General features: G+C 37.8%; 1 protein-coding gene and 1 long non-coding RNA gene across 3 annotated transcripts in view; one reads left to right on the top strand and one right to left on the bottom strand.

Annotated features, from left to right (window-relative positions):
* Positions 1 to 12,806, top strand: part of LOC122688047 — a 55,609-nt gene extending 42,803 nt beyond the window's left edge. The window contains exons 3-4 of the long non-coding RNA XR_006339315.1: positions 4,446 to 4,565; positions 12,563 to 12,806. This is a non-coding gene — a long non-coding RNA (uncharacterized LOC122688047). The remainder of the gene's footprint in view (positions 1 to 4,445; positions 4,566 to 12,562) is intronic.
* Positions 1 to 19,889, bottom strand: part of MSR1 (macrophage scavenger receptor 1) — a 76,171-nt gene that overhangs the window by 42,379 nt on the left and 13,903 nt on the right. For both annotated transcript variants that reach the window (XM_043893853.1, XM_043893854.1), the window contains exons 4-7: positions 17,557 to 17,966; positions 10,978 to 11,164; positions 7,300 to 7,380; positions 4,469 to 4,558 (exon numbers count right to left, since the gene is read on the bottom strand). In XM_043893853.1, coding sequence (XP_043749788.1) covers positions 4,469 to 4,558; positions 7,300 to 7,380; positions 10,978 to 11,164; positions 17,557 to 17,966 — 768 coding nt within the window. The remainder of the gene's footprint in view (positions 1 to 4,468; positions 4,559 to 7,299; positions 7,381 to 10,977; positions 11,165 to 17,556; positions 17,967 to 19,889) is intronic.

Genomic DNA, 19,889 nt, shown 5'->3' with positions numbered 1-19,889 from the left:
ACTTATGATTCAGTCATTTCAGGTAATATTAAATTGACAAGAATCACTAATCTTGCACAAAGTACCAAAAGCCATTTCTATTTTTTTTTGATGGTAGGCTTTTATGAGATATAATAACAAAGTTTTAGATTTCCTCAAGAGGAAAAATCTAAGATATTAAACAAAAATTGGGGATAGGGGTTTAAAATGGTGTAATTGGTCAGTTCTAATTCTTTTCAGAGAAGATAATAAACAATTTTATCATTCTAGCACTATTTTCACAATTAGAAAATAGTTGTAAAATTATTCTTGAAAGTCTTTTCACACTGCAATTTGTCTTCAGTATTTAAACAACAGAACAGATTAAACCAAAGATCTGAGCCAATGACCCACTTTTCTTCTTATAAATAAAAACAAATGTTTTATGTCATTTTAGCATGATCCAGAGATTTCCTCACAAACAGCATTTGGAAATCTTTTTTCACTCCTGAACACATGAAAAACACCCTTTCTAGAGAACAGGGGTTCCTTCCTCCTTTATGAAGAGATGCCTTAGACTAAAAATGAGCCCAACAACTTTGTCAAAATCTGGAGTTAACCACCTCCTGTCAGACATGTCACTCTTCCATCAAAAATAAAGAACTAATATTTCTGACAGTCACTGAAAAATAAGACGTAGATGGTATGTAACATACTGCCACTCTAAATCCTAAGATCAGAGGAGCTATTTTCACCGACATCATTATGATGTCAGGCATTTTCAGACCCCTGCCGTGAGCCGGGTGCTGGGTTCCCGTTTTCACACGCAGGCACGCTCAGCTCAGCCAGAGTCTTTCCACATCCATTCAGATGTGACACCCTCCCTCCTCAGCCTAGTGCTTCTTCCTGTCTCCTGGATTCTTCACCTTCAACCTTCTTCCTAACGTTTCACAGTCTTTTTCACCTTTGCTTCCTCTGTATCTTCAGCAACTCCTGTATTTCATCTGGCCATCAGCCTTTAAATAGTATTCAAATTAACTTCCAAAGAAAACACAAAATCAAATGAAAGAACGGAGCTGCTCCTCCCCCTCGGCAGAGCCAGACCTCTCTACCCCCGTCTACGGTCCCCACCACCAGCTACCTCTGGGCCTTCCCTTGTCTGGCTTCCACCCAACCCCACCAAAACTGCTCTAATAAAGGCAACCTCCTCATAGCAGCAAGTGCAAAGAGCTTTCTGTGGGCCGCATCTTACTTGACCGACTTGTGCAACTGTCTGCCTTTTCCACATCACCTTGTCTGGGCTCTCCTCCTCACTCGGGCTCCTTTGTTCTTTCTGCTCTGTCTGTACTTCTGGAACCACTTCAGCCTTTATCCTGGGCCCCTTCTCTTCTCACTGCCTACCCATGAAATACTATTAAAATCAACAATTATTAAAATTCACTGACCTCAGTGAACATTTATATGAGCTTGACTACAACTTTGTCTTTTTACCTCTGGCTTCTCCTCTGAGTTCCAAACCCATATATTTGACTATCTATAAATATCTCCATGAATGGCACAGAGAAAGTGTTTCATAATTGTTTGTCAAATAAATAAATGAATTTGCTATGGTCTATAGCTTTAGACACTCCTAAGAAAGACCATAACTCATTCTTAGAATCAGACTTTGAATGGATTCCAAGAGAAGTAAATTATTTACATTGCTGGAAAATCTAGTTCATTTAAACAGGTTCTATTAAGACTCCTTTAGGGATTTTAAATATATGTAAGGTTACACATCAATTAAATCTTCCAAGCTCTCTTCAGTAAACCTGTTGGGATGATAAATGCTCTATAAACCTGGGATGGATCAAGAAGAAAGTCTTCCCTTTTTCTGCTTATATGTGTATATTTTATCAGTTAAGGACTGTATCTTAATTACTTCTCATTCCCTTGTACCAAGCATTGTCCCTTGTGTGTGTATATGTTTATATATATGGGAGGAGGGGACTTAATACATGTGGAAGAAAGAGGGCAGGGTGGGGAAGAAAAGGAGAGCAGGAGAGAAAATAGGAGAAAATAAATAGGGTTGCTTTTTTTAAAACCTGTTTGCTTGGAAATCTGATAATGCTTTGACATCACTCAGATAGTCCAGGCTGTCATTATTTAGAAGATGACAATTAGCAGATTTTATTTCTAATTTTATTACTCTTTGGACTCTTGTATGGAAGGACTCATTTAGTGTTTTAATCTGAAGTATAACTTAACTAGTACCAGGCACTGCTGCTCACATTTCTAGCAAATTTGAATCTTTTAATAAGCAAGGGATATCCTGAGAATATCTTTGGTCAGGGATTTATTACCTCTGTACAGAGTTACTGTTTCTCCACATTTCTTTACTGGAAATGGGGTTCTCAAACTGTGATCCCTGGATCAGCGCCATCACTATTACCTGGAAATTTGTGTAGAGTAAACATTCTTGGGGGAATCCAATTCTTAACCTACTGTATTAGAAACTCTGGAGTTGGAGCCCAGGAACCCAGTAAGTTCTTTTAACAGGGCCCTACAGGTGATTCTAATGCCTGCTGAAGCCTGAAAACCACAGACAAAAATGGAATTCTAAGCATCTTTAGGCCAGCTCCCACAGAACTTTCAATAACACCTTGTCCTGCTGTATGGAATTAATCACTCTACTTCCTACTTCCACAGCTTCCAGCTCCCATTACTTCTGTCCGACTGTACAAATGTTTATTACTTACCACTTGGCAATATAGCTAATTGCTTCTGCATTTTTCTGCCCCTGTTCCCTTCTAAAATTTCTGTGCAAAGTTCACAATTCAAACTTAGGCTACTGGCATAAGGAGTAGAAATAATATCATAGTGTATGCAAATTGTAACAGGCCCGAGCATGTCCATTATTAGGTACTAATAAAATAACATCCGCTAGATCATCGAAAAAGCAAGAGAGTTCCAGAAAAGCATTTATCTCTGCTTTACTGATTATGCCAAAGCCTTTGACTGTGTGAATCACAACAAACTGTGGAATACTCTGAAAGAGATGGGACTACCAGACTACCTGACCTGCCTCTTGAGAAGGCTGTATGCAGGTCAGGAAGCAACCGTTAGAACTGGACATGGAACAACAGACTGGTTCCAAATAGGAAAAGGAGTATGTCAAGGCTGTATATTGTCACCATGCTTATATAACTTATATTCAGAGTACACCATGAGAAATGCTGGGCTGGAGGAAGCACAAGCTGGAATCAAGATTGCCAGGAGAAATATCAATAACCTCAGATATGCAGATGACACCACCCTTATGGCAGAAAGTGAAGAAGAACTAAAGAGCCTCTTGATGAAAGTGAAGGAGGAGAGTCAAAAAGTTGGCTTAAAGCTCAACATTCAGAAAACTAAGATCATGGCATCTGGTCCCATCACTTCATGGGAAATAGATGGGGAAACAGTGGAAACAGTGGCTGACTTTTATTTTTCTGGGCTCCAAAATCACTGCAGATGGTGACTGCAGCCATTAAATTAAAAGACGCTTACTCCTTGGAAGGAAAGTTATGACCAACCTAGACAGCATATTAAAAAGCAGAGATATTACTTTGTCAACAAAGTTCTGTCTAGTCAAGGCTATGGTTTTTCCAGTGGTCATGTATGGATGTGAGAGCTGGACTATAAGGAAAGCTGAGTGCAGAAGAATTGATGCCCTTGAACTGTGTTGTTGGAGAAGACTCTTGAGAGTCCCCGGGACTGCAAGGAGATCCAACCAGTCCATCCGAAAGGAGATCAGGCCTGGGTGTTCATTGGAAGGACTGATGTTGAAGCTGAAACTCCAGTACTTTGGCCACCTGATGAGAAGAGCTGACTCATTGGAAAAGACCCTGATGCTGGGAAAGATTGAGGGCAGGAGGAGAACAGGACGAGAGAGGATGAGATGGTTGGATGGCATCACCAACTCAAAGGACATGGGTTTGGGTAAACTCCGGGAGCTGGTGATGGACAGGGAGGCCTGGCGTGCTGTGGTTCATGGGGTCGCAAGAGTCGGACATGACTGAGCGACTGAACTGAACTGATACAGTAGGAGGCAAATTATCTTACAAAGGATAGGATTTCAGGTCTACCTGTGTTTTGCTAATTATAACTTAAGAGGATTTGAAGGTTTTGGTTAAAGGGGGGTTAATATTGTTTATTAATATTGGTTATTTGGCTAGTATTTTGCTTTTTTGTTTTCTTTGCCAGTCTTCCACTCTTTATTCTATGATAGATGGTGATTTACAGTGGTGTGAAGTTGATAGATCCTCTTTGTGGTTTTATATTAAACTGTTTTCCTTTAGTAAATAGAAGCCTTGCTCACATGGTCAGAAATCAATTTCAAAATGTTTCAGATCACAAAATAAACTTCATGTAACTGCTACTGTCCATACCATGATAACCATTGTTTTTGTGATCTAAGAAGTTGAAAGGAATATCAACGATCTGGTGTTTATTTTCATGTTCTATAGAGAGAATTGCATTATCAGAATACCTGGCTTCCCGGTCTTCCCCACTGGTCCTGGGAATCCTCGACTTCCAGGAAAACCAAAGAGCCCCCGATCACCTTTAAGACCTGGAGGACCTACATGGTAAATGAAGGGGGAAAAAAAACACACTAGTAATAGTTCATTTTTCATAACAATTTGAGAAAATAATGAAGCAATCTAATTTCACTAATGGATATGAAAGAGGTGAATCTCCAAATGGAGGAATAATGTCTTTCCTAAAATTTCATGTGCAGAAATTGATAGATAAAATCAACAGTAAGTGGAAAAACATTAGTGCATACACAGCAGATATTCAATAGGTAACATATTGTTAATAGAAATAAAAACACACGAGGAAACAAATCTTAAAGCTTTAATTAGAAGTTTTATGTAGTCTAATCAGGAATCTTCAAATGGCAGGATTTTGCTGTGGCTGAAGTGATAACTTTGAAATGTAAGCTAAACATTGGATTTTTAACATTTGTCCCAGAAAAATCACAACTCAAGCAATGGGAAATATGAAAGAATACTTATTAAAAAAAAAAACTAGGTACTAGTGAAGGAATATATTACTCTGTCTTGCATGCTCTTGTTTATACCTACTCCATTTTAATCCCAAACAATAATGTAACTGTGTGTGTACATGTGTCTCCCAGGCACAGGGAAAGTATTCAGTAAAAAAATTTTTTTAATAAATTTTAAAGTAAAAAGTCATAGGTCATTCTCCCTGACATACTACCAAGGAAATAGCACACTGAAATTATTTTTTATTATATCATTTAAGATAAAGCACAGTTTATCCACATAATATCCACCCCAGTATAAGTAACAATTATAATATATTTACTATATTGATTATTTAAAACTACTAAGATAAATAATGGACTCCAATATCCTTGCCTGGGAAATGCCACAGATAGATGCGCCTGGAGGGCTGCAGTCCATGGGGTTGCAAAGAGTTGGACACAACTTAGCAACTGAACATTAGGATAAACACTTATTTTTCTCAGACTTTCATATCGTGGTTGAGTGTCAAGCTGAGTTTACTGGGCTTAACTGCATGTATATGTGGGGTTTTAATAAACCTGCTTAAATCAGAAAGTAGAATTATCAAGACAGTCCATTATATACTTTTAAGCTCCTGATTCTAGTTCTACACATGAGACAAATAGGCAATGTGGCAAAGAACAAAACAGAATGCAGCAATTAGGTAGGAGAGATGCCTTATAACTTGAATACTTTTGCTGCAGTGCACCAAATCAAATGGCAACCTAATAATCTAAGAGAGTCAGTTTATCACTCCCACAGTGAAATCTGCTTCTCTTTAGAGGGGCCAGATAATGCTTGTTTGTACCATACACGAGCAGTACCAATAGCCACAGACTAAAGCCTCACTTAAAGAATTGAAGCAGCTTTGCAATGTTATCTGTTTATTGTATTAACAAAAGCTGAAACTTTTAAATCCCTCTTTCTATTTCATACATCCATAGTTCTGAAACAGCTGCAAAAGATGTTCCCAAGATGAAGCTTTGGACAGCAAGTTGTAGCCCAGACTGAACTTTTATGGTTGAGTTATAAAGCTTTGACAATTGCAATTTGTAACAGAGGAGCTGACAGACCTTTGACAATAGCCACTCTGGCAGATAATATAACACTGGTTACTTCCCTGCTCATGACATTAACACACCATTGCTAAGATCTGCCATGTGCTAGTCAAGTGGAAAGACTTTTCTGAATAAAGGCTCTTAACTGGTATTACATTCAAACGCACAGCAACAATTCACCTTATACATAAATTTTTTTTTTCTTTAAAGGAATTTAAAAAATTTTTAAAAAACTGTAAACGTTATATACTAGCTTTTTAAGCTCTATGATATAAAGGGCAGGCTTGTGTCAAATTCATGCTTTTCATTTTTAAAAACTGTTTTTCTGATGTAAGCTGGGCTGGTCGATACATTGATCAGAAAGAAGGACATTTTATATAATCAAAAGACAGAAAAATAAGATGAAATCCTTAGTATTTAGGTATTTTGGGAGAGGGCAGAACAAACCATTCTAGTTGTAATTAGACTGTGCAATGTACTCCCCACCTTCAAAAGTCATACAGGTATTTGATTTTGAGCCAAGAATAACAGGGTGATCATGTTCTTGTTATTATCTTCTTTATTTTTTTGAGAGCAAAGAAAGTTCATGATCTTTCTCTTTTCCTGTATTCTATTATCTTCTTTCAAAATATTGCTTTCAAGATTACAAAATAGACTGAAGAAAGTAATTTGAAACATTTTGCTCCAAGTAAGATACAGAGAGTAACTGACAGCAAAGGTAAAACTCATCCGTATTCTAGTCAATATTTATATTGAAACTGCAGAGGTTTAAGCAGGTATGTTCAGTTAAGGACCATATAAGGAATATGATCCAATTCACCTTTGACTCATTTTTTTTTGTATCTTGAAAACCAGATGACTTGTAAATATACTCAACGTGAAGATAGTTTTCATATTTTCCTTCACCTGTGACTTCAAACTAGTTCTGCCAAATACTGTGTGCAGTCAGTGATATAGACAGCCCTCCCTAGAATTAACAAACAACCTCATGTTGTTAATGTTCTTCAAAAATGAAGAATCAGTGCTTACCATTCTGAACATAGAGGTGATGAAGCTACCCGAACACTTAATATGCCCTCAATACACACACACACACTCACACACACATGCACACACACACACGCACACACACCTCACAGAGAACCAATCAAATATCTCAACCCTCCTCCTCATACATGGCTGTATACTACTCAGCTCTGTGGTACATAATGAAGTAGTTACTATTACCATACCTATTGGACCTGGGATGCCTGGTAGACCAATGTCTCCAGCAGGGCCTCTATCTCCTTTTTCTCCTGGAGGTCCAGGAGGACCTTTAAAAAAATAAATGACAATTACTGATCTTAGTTTTAAAGCAAAGATAAAATAAATTTGTCACCTGTCAAGACAGTTACATAGGTAAATCCAAAGCCTTTTGTTTGTTGCACAGTTACACAGAATGAACGAGACTGACCATCCTGGATGGAAGCAGTGTAGCCAGCCATTGAGTAGTACAAAAAGATAGCCCTAAACCAGACAGCCTGATTACGGATTAAATACTTATGTGTGCTGAGCACTGCTCTGCGTTCTCAGATCCTGGCGGCAGAGAGAGACACTGAGTCAATGACAGGACAAGTCCACATTAGTATTGTGTACCTACTGGGAATGAAACCCAGCGCCCCTAAAACTGAGTTCCCCTGCCGAATTTATGATTAACCTCTCTACCCAATATTTTATACCCCTTTTGTCTTACCCATGCTCCCCTCAGGATTGAGGAGCATCAAAGAAAAGGGGGATTTAAATCAAGCAGGATCTTTGGGACTTATCCAGCCCAATGCTTTCCAGGTCCCCTGTTTCTTGTTTGTAGAGAAAAGTCTTTAGTTTCCTAGGCCTTCCTTGAGCCCCAGTCAGCAGGCACAAGCAGCTAACAATGAGACAAGTGAGGGGGTGCAGACAGAAAGCAGTAGTCCAGCAAGGTAGCTTCAAGTTCAGAGTCCTAGTTCCCCCCCAACAATACATGTAAGGATCTGACACATGTCTGAGTTGATCTGCAGACACCAAGCCGCTCATGGAGGTGGAGGGTGCTGACTATGTGCAGACCACTAGCACGGAGACGCCGGATTCATTGGAACCAGAAGGTTGATGATTAAGTTTCTGGGAACATCTCCCTGTTACCTCACCACCAGGCAGATTTCACTATATTAAGTTAGATGTTCTGTGGGAAATGCACAAGTAGAGTCATGTGTGGTACTGTCAAAAGAAACAGAAACCCACACGAAGTAGATAACCAAAAACCGTATTGTTGAAAATGATACCCTTGGGTATTTGTTAGAGAGATGCACATCAGCACAAGGAGCAGTGGGCGAAAAGGCTCGATTGAGGAGGTAGGACTGGAGTGGACGTTGAAGAATAGGTAGAATGAGAAGAACGAGAATTCTGGATAAGTGGGAGAGATGTGGGGAAAGACAGTAAAGTGAAAATGAGTAAAGGAATAACTTTTCAAGTATAATATTAAGTAGAATCCCAAGATGGATATAGATGTTATAAAATAAGATGGAGGTTGCAGGGGAAATTTTGACTGCTTGGCATGGCAATAATTGCCATGTGTCCCCCACGAGGCTGATCAACACTGATTAAGCCACTTGAATTTTCTGTGTCCAAGAAACAGATGGCATTATGTCCCTCTTCTTTATAGAGTGCCGTAGGACAAGTATTAATCTCTTCCTTTAAAGCAGAACACTTAGCAAATGCTTTTTTTTTTTTAATTCCAAGAGGAAGAAATGAACCTGGATATATCACAGAATAATTACAAGGCAATGTTTTAAAAGAAGCATTTTTCAACTTCCATGGTTTAGCCACGTAATCCAAGGACAATACATAGTCATAGTTAGCGTCACTGGTTAAACAGCACTCGTTTACAAATTGTGATCAGGTGGGAAGATATAAGACCTGAAAAATTCTAAGAAGGGGCTACATAAATAAAGATAATCTCACGAGTAAGTATATTCTGTCCATTTTCTTTGCTTCTTTTGAAACACTTTCCCCTGCTTTTCTTCATTTTCCTGAACTGTTTCTGATTTTGCAAGGTCCAAATTGGGTTTTAGGACCTTCCTTCCCTGATAACTTAATTTTCCAAATAGCCGTGGCACATTTTCCATTTCAATGGCACATTGTCCATTTTCCTTCATATACACCACTAGGCTTTAATGTTTTATTGCATTTTCATTACAATAATAACTCTACATTTTATAGGAAGGGTAAAAGCCTAGACAAAATGAGGAAAATCTAATTCATAATTCTATCATCTTAAGAGAATAACCACTAACATTTATATTTTCTATTTGTGTTGTGTATTTTTTTGCCTCTTTGCTTTTTTTAAAATATAATCATCACATAAATTACATACCACTGGGCATTAAATAGCTGTAGCAACAACTAGCAAGTTCTTGTAAACTATAGCTTAATGTAGGAAACATATTTTTAGGTGTCCACAAGCGATGTCCTGGTTCTATGTCAATGGGAACCCATGCACCCTCCTATTCCTGCAGCAAGTACTTCTTCCCAACGAAGGGGTTTTAACCCCACAAATGTGAACATGGCTACAGTTCATTCATCTCTGCACAGTGACGAGAGAGCAGGAAAGTAGGCCAGAAAGACTCAATTTGCAGCTTGAATTTTGCTGAGCAAATTGAAGGGAAGCAAATCTACAGTACTCCAGGATGAATTTTGAAAAAAAGAGTGCATACGCAAAGGCTGTGATTCAGTGACAGGGCCCTAAACCAAGACAGACATCTCAGGAAAAACTATACAGTGTGAGACAAGAAACAAGGGACACAGACTAACTGTGGACTCTTAGCCTCTGAGATTAAGAGTTTTCACCATTTCTTTAATAACTCAATATTCAAAAAACTAAGATCATGGTACTCAGTCCCATCACTTTATGGCAAACAGACGGGAAACAATGGAAATAGTGACAGACTTTATTTTCTTGGGCTCCAAAAATCACTGCAGATAGTGACTGCAGCCATGAAATTAAAAGACACTTGCCCGTTGGAAGAAAAGCTGTGACCAACCTAGACAGCATTTTAAAAAGCAGAGACATTAGTATGCCAACAAAGGCCCATCTAGTCAAAGCTATGGTTTTTCCAATAGTCATGTATGGATGTGAGAGTTGGACTATAAAAAAAGCTGAGAACCGAAAAATTGATACTTTTGAACTGTGGTGTTGGAGAAGACTCTTAAGAGTCTCTTGGACTGCAAGGAGATCAAATCGGTCCATCCTGAAGGAAATCAGTCCTGAATACTCATTGGAAGGACTGATGCTGAAGCTGAAACTCCCAACACTTTGGCCACCTGATGTGAAGAACTGACTCATTGGAAAAGACTCTGATGCTGGGAAAGATTGAAGGCAGGAGGAGAAGGGGATGACAGGATGAGATGGTTGGATGACATCACGACTCAATGGACATGAGTTTGAGTAAACTCAGGGAGTTGGTGATGGACAGGGAAGCTGGCGTGCTGCAGTCCATGGGGTCGCAAAGAGTCAGACATGACTGAGTGACTGAATTGAACTGAACTGATAGCTGATTAACAGTGTTGTGATGGTTTCAGGTGAACAGTGAGGGGACTCAGCCACACACACACGTGTATACACTCTCTCCCCAACTCCCCTCCATGCAATCTGCCACATAACACTGAGCGGAGTCCCCTGTGCTATAAAGTAGGTCCCTATTGGTTATCAGTTTTAGATACAGCAGAAGACAGTTACCTTAACACATCTGAAAAGACCCCAAGACTCCTTCCTCTGGATATTTGTAATAAATATATGCTCCAAAACTGTTCGAAAACTATAGAATTCCCAATACCAAATTTCTACATGTATCACTACATCCTAGTATATAATTTTCTGGAGGAATGAGAAGATACTTTACCTTGGAATAAAGTGATATTTTTCAATGTCTGAGAATGTTCCCAATCCTTCAGCCTCAGATCATTAGTGATATTATTCAACAGTTTCACTTCCCCTTTTATTTCCTGTTCCAAATGCACTTGTTTTTCATCTAGAGACTTAATTTCTGCTGATGCATTGTATACACGCTCCTCTAATTTACGCATCTCCTGTGAAACACAAGCCAACATCTGCAATTTCTGTTACACACACAATTATCAGATATATAAGTTTAAGAAGCCCTACAAGTCAGATTTTTTTAAAATGGATAATATTACAATAATATTATGGAACAAGAATATGGAAATTAGAGAACAACTTTAAAACAGTAATTCTTTGGTTTTGAAGCATTTCCTCTTTTAACTGAATGGCTTATTTCTACACTCTGCCAGAAAAAAAAAGGTTAAATATATATATTATATATATCTTAGACATGCTTCTATTCCTAAATATCTACATGTCAAAACGCTAAAACTAAAATAAAATTTAAAACTTGGCATATGGTTTTAAATTCATTTGAAGTTAAACTCTTTATACTGTACTTGAGTAATTCCAATTCTATAAACTCAATAGATTTGTATACTAAATTGTTTTACAGCAATAGCAAAGCTTAATGTCATAATTCTCAGTGGTAATGAACATTAAGGATAGCTTTTCAGATTTGATAAAATCTCAACTAGCATGTTAACAATATCTTATGTTCACATGTTTTGCCTCTGTATTTGAGATTTCATTATTTTATGTTTTCAAATGTACATATAGATTGTGGGCATTTACACATATGCACGCATATCTGAAGAATATGAACGAAAGAGATGGCATCATGTTCTGGATGATGACTTTATTTTTCACTCAATAATATATTAAGAATATTTACCTATTAAAATATTTAGATACTGCTTTATTTGCTATAATTTAGTAGAATTATATTGTATGTTTCATAATTTGATTCCTACTGATAAAGAGTTTTGAGATGCACATAAATAATGCTGCAATGAACACAATTTTATATGTATCTACATATTTATACAAGTACTTTTATAGTACAGTTTCCTGGAAGTGGATCTGATCAAAGGGACTAAATATAAAAATTTTTGTTCACCACTGCCATACCACCCTATAAATACACAGGACCATTTTTTTACAAAACTCTTACTTAATGTATCTGAATGCCTACTTTTTGCACTCAAACCCTAGGTATCATCAATGCATTTAATTTTTCAGAGTAAGAGTAGACACAATAAAATCTTGTTCTATTTGCTTTTCAAATTGTGATGAGGTTAAGTCTCCAGTTGTAAAGTTTTAGACAATATTTTTTTTTATTACTTTTCCTTTCAAGTCATTTCCTGGGTTTTCCTTTGGGAGCTAGGCTTTCTCTTTCCAGGGTACCTAACTTTCTCATCTATCTTGGTAGCCTTTTCTATTTCTCTGTTCTACTTACCTTGTGTCCTCTGTCTTCATGGTATAATTTATACTTTTCTAATGACTTCTATGTTTAATTGCTAATAAATTCTCATTTCCCAATTGCACAAAGAAATAAATCAGTGGTGTACTGTTCCTTAATCCAGGTATGAAAAGAAAATTTCACCTCCCTTGACTGGACTGGACAAGTTGAAATAAGAGGGTCAAAAGTGTCACCTAAAGCCTTTGGAAAGAAATGCAAGTATACCCAGATCTGCCTGTACAAGAGTACCGCACTCAAATAGAGAGACGTCGGTTTTTATCACTCTGACTGTGCCTGCCTTCCCTCATCCAAAATCTTGTTCTAGATTAAGATGTCTCTACCCTCTGCTGCCTCCCTCCCCGTTTAGTCTTTTCTGTACAATATGGTACATATATACATGAAATAATGAACATGGATGTTTTATAGAGCATAAGGACATGATAAATATGCTCGACATCATTGATGTGGCTGCAGATTGCTCCAGCTGTCAGGGAGTTCCTGATATCCACAGAGAAAAGGTCAAGGGACTAGTTGGTGACCTTGCTCCCTAAACCTTAGGAGTCACCCATGTTTTTCATACCTAAAGCTGAGGCTGCCTTTTCCCCCTTCTTTGAAAACTCTATACAGTGCTCATATTAACCACACTTTACTTGAAATAGGTTTTATTGGGAAGAGAGAAAGTTCATTTGATATATCTTTAAAAGTCCTGTATAGCAAGAGTCCCCAGCTGACAGCATCTAATGCCTGACAGTCTGAGGTGGAACTGATGTAATAATAATAGAAATAAAGTGCACAATAAAAGAATCATCCTGAAACCAATTCCATCACCCCCTATCCAAGGGAAAATTGTTTCCCACAAAACCACCCCTGGAACTAAAACGGCTGGGGACTGCTGCTATACAGTAACCCCACACACTGTCCATCTACCACCAGTGGCTCTGCTAGAAACAAGCATTTAACTTTGCATTCTTACAGTCCTGTCTATGTAAAACAGAGATAATAAATCCCATCTCTCTCTTTTATTTAGTCAGTATTCTTCTTTCTTTCAAATTAATGCTTGGTCTATCCTTGATAAACATTACGCTGGTATTACTTATAAGCCTTTTATTCAAACAATTACTGATTGAGGCATTTATTTAATTTACTTATTCCTGCATTGGGCTAAAGATTCAAAGATGAATCTAACTGTTTTAAGCGATGGGAACAAGATTGCAAATACTATTTTCAGTGAGCAAGCACACATGCACACACACACACTAGCACTGACCTAGATTTCAAATCTCTGCAAATGACTACTGTCTTACAAAAAACGGCTTTAAAAAAATTAACCTTGCAAGTACCTCCTTTCCCTTGTACCTCCATCTCTAATGCTGGGACCACTTCCAAAACGGAAGTGCAATCTATTCCAACTCAATGATCAATTATTACCAGATTCCGACTGCTTCTATTACATATCATTTCCAGGCATCCTGGTGGCTCAGACGGTAAAGAATCTGCCTGCAATGTGGGAGACCTCGGTTCAGTCCTTGAGTTGGGAAGATCCCCTGGAGAAGGGCAAGGCGACCTACTCCTGGAGAATCCTGGAGGATCCTGGAGAATCCCCACAGACAGAGAAGCCTGGAGGGCTACAGTCCATGGGGTCGCAAAGAGCCAGACACAGCTCTAAGCACACACACATGTATCATTTCAAACATGTTCAGCACTTCTACTATCTTCCAAATGGTTTCCAATTTGGTTTTAAATCTTCATTTATGTGGGTTTATGAAAATGATGAAAATGGAAGTTGCTCAGTCGTGTCCGACTCTTTGTGATCCCATGGACTGAATTCTCCAGACCAGAATACTGGAGTGGGTAATTGTTCCCTTCTCCAGGGGATATTCCCAACCCAGGGATCAAACCCAGGTCTCCCCCTTTGCAGGTGGATTCTTTACCAGCTGAGCCAGTTCATATATAATCTATAATCTCTGAGGACTTGGGGACATTACCAATATCAAGTAAATTCTTATTCTTTCATTGTGTCTGTCTTCTTTTTCTTCTCACCCTGTTTCACTGCCCCTCTGATCTTCAGTTTAGTTCAGTTGCTCAGTCGTATCTGACTACTTGTGACCCCATAAACTGTAGCACGCTAGGCTTCCTGTTTATTACCAACTCCCGAGTGAGTGATACCATCCAACCATCTCATCCACTGTTGTCCCCTTCTCTTCCTGCCTTCAATATGTCCCAGCATCAGGGTCTTCTCCAATGAGTCGGCTCGTCACATCAGGTGGACAAAGTATTGGAGCTTCAGCTTCAGCATTAGTCCTTTCGATGAATATTCAGGACTGATTTCCTTTAAGATGGACTGGTTGGATCTCCTTGCAGTCCAAGAGACTTTCAAGAGTCTTCTCCAACACCACAGTTCAAAAGCAACAATTCTTCAGTTCTCAGCTTTCTTTATGGTTGAACTCTCACATCCATACATGACTACTGGAAAAACCATAGCTTTGGCTAGATGGACCTTTGTCAGCAAAAGTAATATCTCTGCTTTTTAATATGCTGTCTAGGTTGGCCAATGGAGAAGGCAATGGCAACCCACTCCAGTACTCTTGCCTGGAAAATCCCATGGACGGAGGAGCCTGGTAGACTGCAGTCTATGGGATCGCTAAGAGTCGGACACGACTGAGCGACTTCACTTTCACTTTTCACTTTCATGCATTGGAGAAGGAAACGGCAACCCACTCCTGTGTTCTTGCCTGGAGAATCCCAGAGATGGGGGAGCCTGGTGGGCTGCCGTCTATGGGGTCGCACAGAGTCAGACATGACTGAAGCAACTTAGCAGCAGCAGCTGCAGCTAGGTTGGCCATAGCTTTTCCTCCAAGGAGCAAGCGTCTTTTAATTTCATGGCTGCAGTCACCATCTGCAGTGATTTTAGAGCCAAAGGAAATAGTCTGTCACTGTTTCCATTGTTTCCCCATCTATTTGCTATGAAGTGATGGGACCAGGTGTCATGATCTTATTTTTCTGAATATTGAGTTTTAAGCCAACTTTTTAACTCTCCTCTTTCACTTTCATCAAGAGGTTCTTTAGTTCCTCTTAGCTTTCTGCCATAAGGCTGGTGTCATCTGCATATTTTGCGGTTATTGGTATTTCTCCTGGCAATCTTGATTCCAGCTTGGGCTTCATCCAGCCCAGCATTTCGCATGTTGTACTCTGCATAGAAGTTAAATAAGCAGGGTGACAATATACAGCCTTGATGTACTCTGTCCTCAATTTGGAACCAGTCCATTGTTCCATGTCCAGTTCTAACTGTTGCTTCTTGACCTGCATACAGATTTCTCAGGAGGCAGGTGAGGGGTCTGGTGTTTCCATCTCTTTAAGAATTTTCTACTGTTTGTTGTAGAACACAACAGTAAACTGTGTAAACACAGTCAGGTTTTAGAGTAGTGAATCTTGTTTGCACACAAAGTTTGTTTGCAAAGTTTGTTGTAGAACACAACAGTAAACTGTGTAAAACACAGTCAGGTTTTAGAGTAGTGAATCTTGTTTGCACACAAAGTAATATTTCTTCTCCTGTCCTCTTTCCCTCATATTTAATCAGTTTCTAGTCCCAAAGCTGATATTTTATTTTCCTCTGTCTCTCAAGGTTCTCATCCCTGTGGACACTTTCTTATTTGTGCACTCTTTCTAAACCCTCCATAGCCTGAGTGCTTGATGTTCCAATAACATTTGCATATGCTTAGATACTTATTAACCACGGGGGAGAGAGTAACAGTCAGTATTTGGAAGATGTGACAGGGATACAACACGGACTATCAAGGCTGGCATTGGGATGAGGTTCACCGATGGAATTTCTATATTTAAACAGCAATGTCATTGTCCTCTCAGTGATTGCATCTTACAATAAATATAAAAATGTGCTTTCTTAACCTGTTTAATCTGTTCTCTAGTCAATAATTTAGTTGGTTTTCACATGATGTTAAAACTTCAGAGGCTTTTCTTTGCTCTCTAAAAGAGACATCCATTTAAAAAATTCATCACCACTGCATAACACTGTATCTATATAGCAAACAACATCATTAAGATGTGGTCCATTTAAGTAAAATATACTACAAAGATGGCAGCCTTACTGAGCTAATGGTGGAAATTTTACACATTTCACATTATGATCTTAGGGCATGTAATATGAAGATTAATTTTTTCACACAAGTAATAAAGCTTTATCCATGAGCTTATTTTTTTCACAAATTGAACAATTATAATTACCTAACAACAAAAAAATCCAGTTCTGAACTAAACAACTTGCTTCTTAATTTCTTTCTCCTCAATACAAAGTAACCCAGAGGGCTGGCCACAGAATAGTTTAAGGCAAAGCTGAGAAAAATTATGATCCATGGGTCAAAGTCTATTTTTGTAAAGAAAGACTTATTGGATCACATTTTCACTCATGTGTCTACCTACTGTGTATGACTAGTGGTAGAGTTGAGAAATTGCAAAAGAGACCATGTGGTTCCCAAAGTCTAAGAGTCACATCTGGGCCTTTGCAAAAATACTTTGGCTAGCAAGTGGTCTAGAAGATGTCTTGCTCTCTTGTGTTTGATCCTGTGATGGAAACAAGATGTTGATGCATTATTCAAACTCTAATTCTTTACTTATAGTTATCTATACACATAAAAATTTAGCAATACTTCTTGGGAGTGACAAACTATTTTAAAATTTAGATTTTACAATTTACCCATGTAAATAAGGTTTTCATTCTTTTCATGATGGAGAAATTCTGGGTTTCTTTTAAAATTTGCAAAAACTGTGTCTATCTGTCCAAATATGCTAAGATAATATACCAATTCTAATGGGTTTAGAGAATCTCAAGAGGCATTCTGAAAGTATTTATAAAATTAAAACATGCTAACAGAGTCTATATTTGATGAAAAACAAACAAAACTCCCTCTTTGGCTGGGAATTTGGAACAGGCAGTAGGTAAATCCATTTGGAACTTTCTGGTGAGACTGCAAGAGATATCAGGTTAAGTAGAATGATGTGAAAACAGTTTCGCAACTTCATCTCTGCCCTGGACTATCGGAGGAGATAGGTTACAGATGGATTCACTCCCAGCATATGACTTTCCAGTACAAAAACTCTTACCTCTTGTTGTTTAAATGCATGCTCCTGGACTCTGCCAGTCAGTGTTTCAATACTGAGCTGCAAATCAAGTAATGTGGTGTTCAGACCTACTAATGACTTGGAGATATCACCTATGATATTCTCATGTCCCTGGATGGAGGAAAGTAAGGAATTTAGCTGGAAAAGAACATCGTTAAATCTCTGATCAGTTGTTATGCTGAAATTCTGGAAATTCTTAGAATCTAGGAGATTGGCTTCATTGTCTGAAAGATACTGGATTCTCTTTTCCATGTTGCTCATGCGTTCCATCACGACTTCTCGAAATCTCATTTCATCTTCACTGCCATTTCCTCTGCCTTCCAGACTTGGAGATACATCTGCATTAACTGAACCAACTGTGCAATTCTTCATTTCCCATCTCAGGAGCTGAGCTGCATATTTAAGTAAAAATAAAGAGAGTCATGCCCTGTATCCTTAAATGCATCCACTGTTCCATTCCACATCACTTCATCCTAAGCTAACATTCTGAATGCTATCCTAAATCAGGTGTTTGTTTTAAACATACAAAGTATGAACCAAAGTAGGCAGAGTGCTGGGAGGGAAACAGTCTCCTTTTCCTATTTTACATTAGAATTTATTCCACGGTTAAGTCATTCTTTCTGACTTGCTGCTTAGATGAATCTTCTGGGTCGCCACATCTGGCTATGAGAGCAAGAGTAAATGCTACAGATTATGAAGTGCACTGTATCCTGGTCCTCAGGTGTGCTGTTAGGATAAGATGAGATAATGCTTAACACAGTGTCTGCAGTAAACATGTTGAATATGTTAGCTATTATGAAGATAAATGATGATGTGACAAAAACAATATGTAGCAAAAGTAGAAATATTAGTGTTATCCATTGTATGAATAAATTGTTGGCTCATCTTCCTTATGCTATCACTAAGCTACCAGAGAGTTATCACTTTCAGTTTCTGCAGATCTAATTTATTGTTGGTAAAGCAGAAAATTGGATAAAAGTTTTTTAACTTAAAAAAATACTGTTCTTTCAAGACTCCTCTAAAATATATATTTGTAGAGGAAAATTTAGAAAATATGAGTAATGAAAATAATTTACCATTAATCTCATGGTGCAGAATTAAGTGCTAACATTTTAGTATATGCATATTAGATTTCTGAGTCCACTATCATATTATTATTATACAATCAAGAGCTTATATATAATTTGGAAACTAACTTTCAATTAGCATCTATCATAAAGACCCTTGCATATTATTTAATATTGTTTTACAAAACAATTTGAATAACCACATTGTATTCTATGTGTGGTTTTGCCAGATTTAACAAAACCCCTATATATTGCTTCTATTTCTACTAATATATTCAACACTTCGATGAACCATCTTATGAGCAATTATTTCCTGAATATAAAAATTCTATTAAATGGTGTTTGGGGCATAGAGAGCTGCTGATATATATTTACAAATGGGCATATGTTCTCTAAATAAGCTAATTATCCTTCTGAAAGGATCTAGAGCAATATGTTTATAGTTTCAAAAATGAAAAGTATAAATATTACTTTTGCCGATAAAAATAATACATAATTGTACACCATGAAGAAAATGTTAAGCACCATTTTATTCCTAGTTAATGATGGTTAAGATTTTATTGTTTCATCTCTCTCTGTATATATCTATATGATTTGTACCTTTTATCTACATATATATCAGTCTTTTATCCATATTAATTTGAATACATAAGACTTTACATATTTGGCCATTATTGAGCAGTAAAGAGTAACTTTGTATGGTTTAAAAGTATATCTATATAAACAGCAATAACTGACCTGTCAATTTTCTTTAAAGTGATATGGCAATAGTTATTTATTAGCTTTACAGGTTTTTGAGACTTAACTGAGGTAACACATGAAAAGCCCTGAATTAAAAAAAAAAAAAGAAAAGCTCTCAATTCCACCCTAAGCTCAGGGTACCTGTTATACAAATGAGAGCTTGGTGTTTATGTAGGAACAAGCTGCCCAATTCTGGAATCTAGTCCCACTCCTTAGTTACTAACTAGGTTACTCTGAGCAAGTTATTTTTCTTCTTCTTAATTAGGCTTCCCCAAAGACCTAAAAGTAATAACTGTCTTATAGTGGTGCTGAGAATGAATGAGATAAGGCATGTAAATCCCGTAGCACACAGATGGCACATATGAAAACTACTCAAATAAAAGTGCCTTATCTTTGAAAGTTATTATCTTAGTTACAGAGTCTTCAACACCGTCACTTAAAGAAGGTGTTTGATGACACCTGTCATTGTAGCTCTTATTAAGCATTAAACTACATATTCAATTAAAT

The sequence above is a fragment of the Cervus elaphus genome, chromosome 32 (genome assembly GCF_910594005.1).
Source record: "Cervus elaphus chromosome 32, mCerEla1.1, whole genome shotgun sequence".
Classification (NCBI taxonomy): Eukaryota; Metazoa; Chordata; class Mammalia; order Artiodactyla; family Cervidae; genus Cervus; species Cervus elaphus.
The sequence above is the reverse complement of the archived record's forward strand: the minus strand, read 5'-3'. Positions and strand labels throughout refer to the sequence as shown.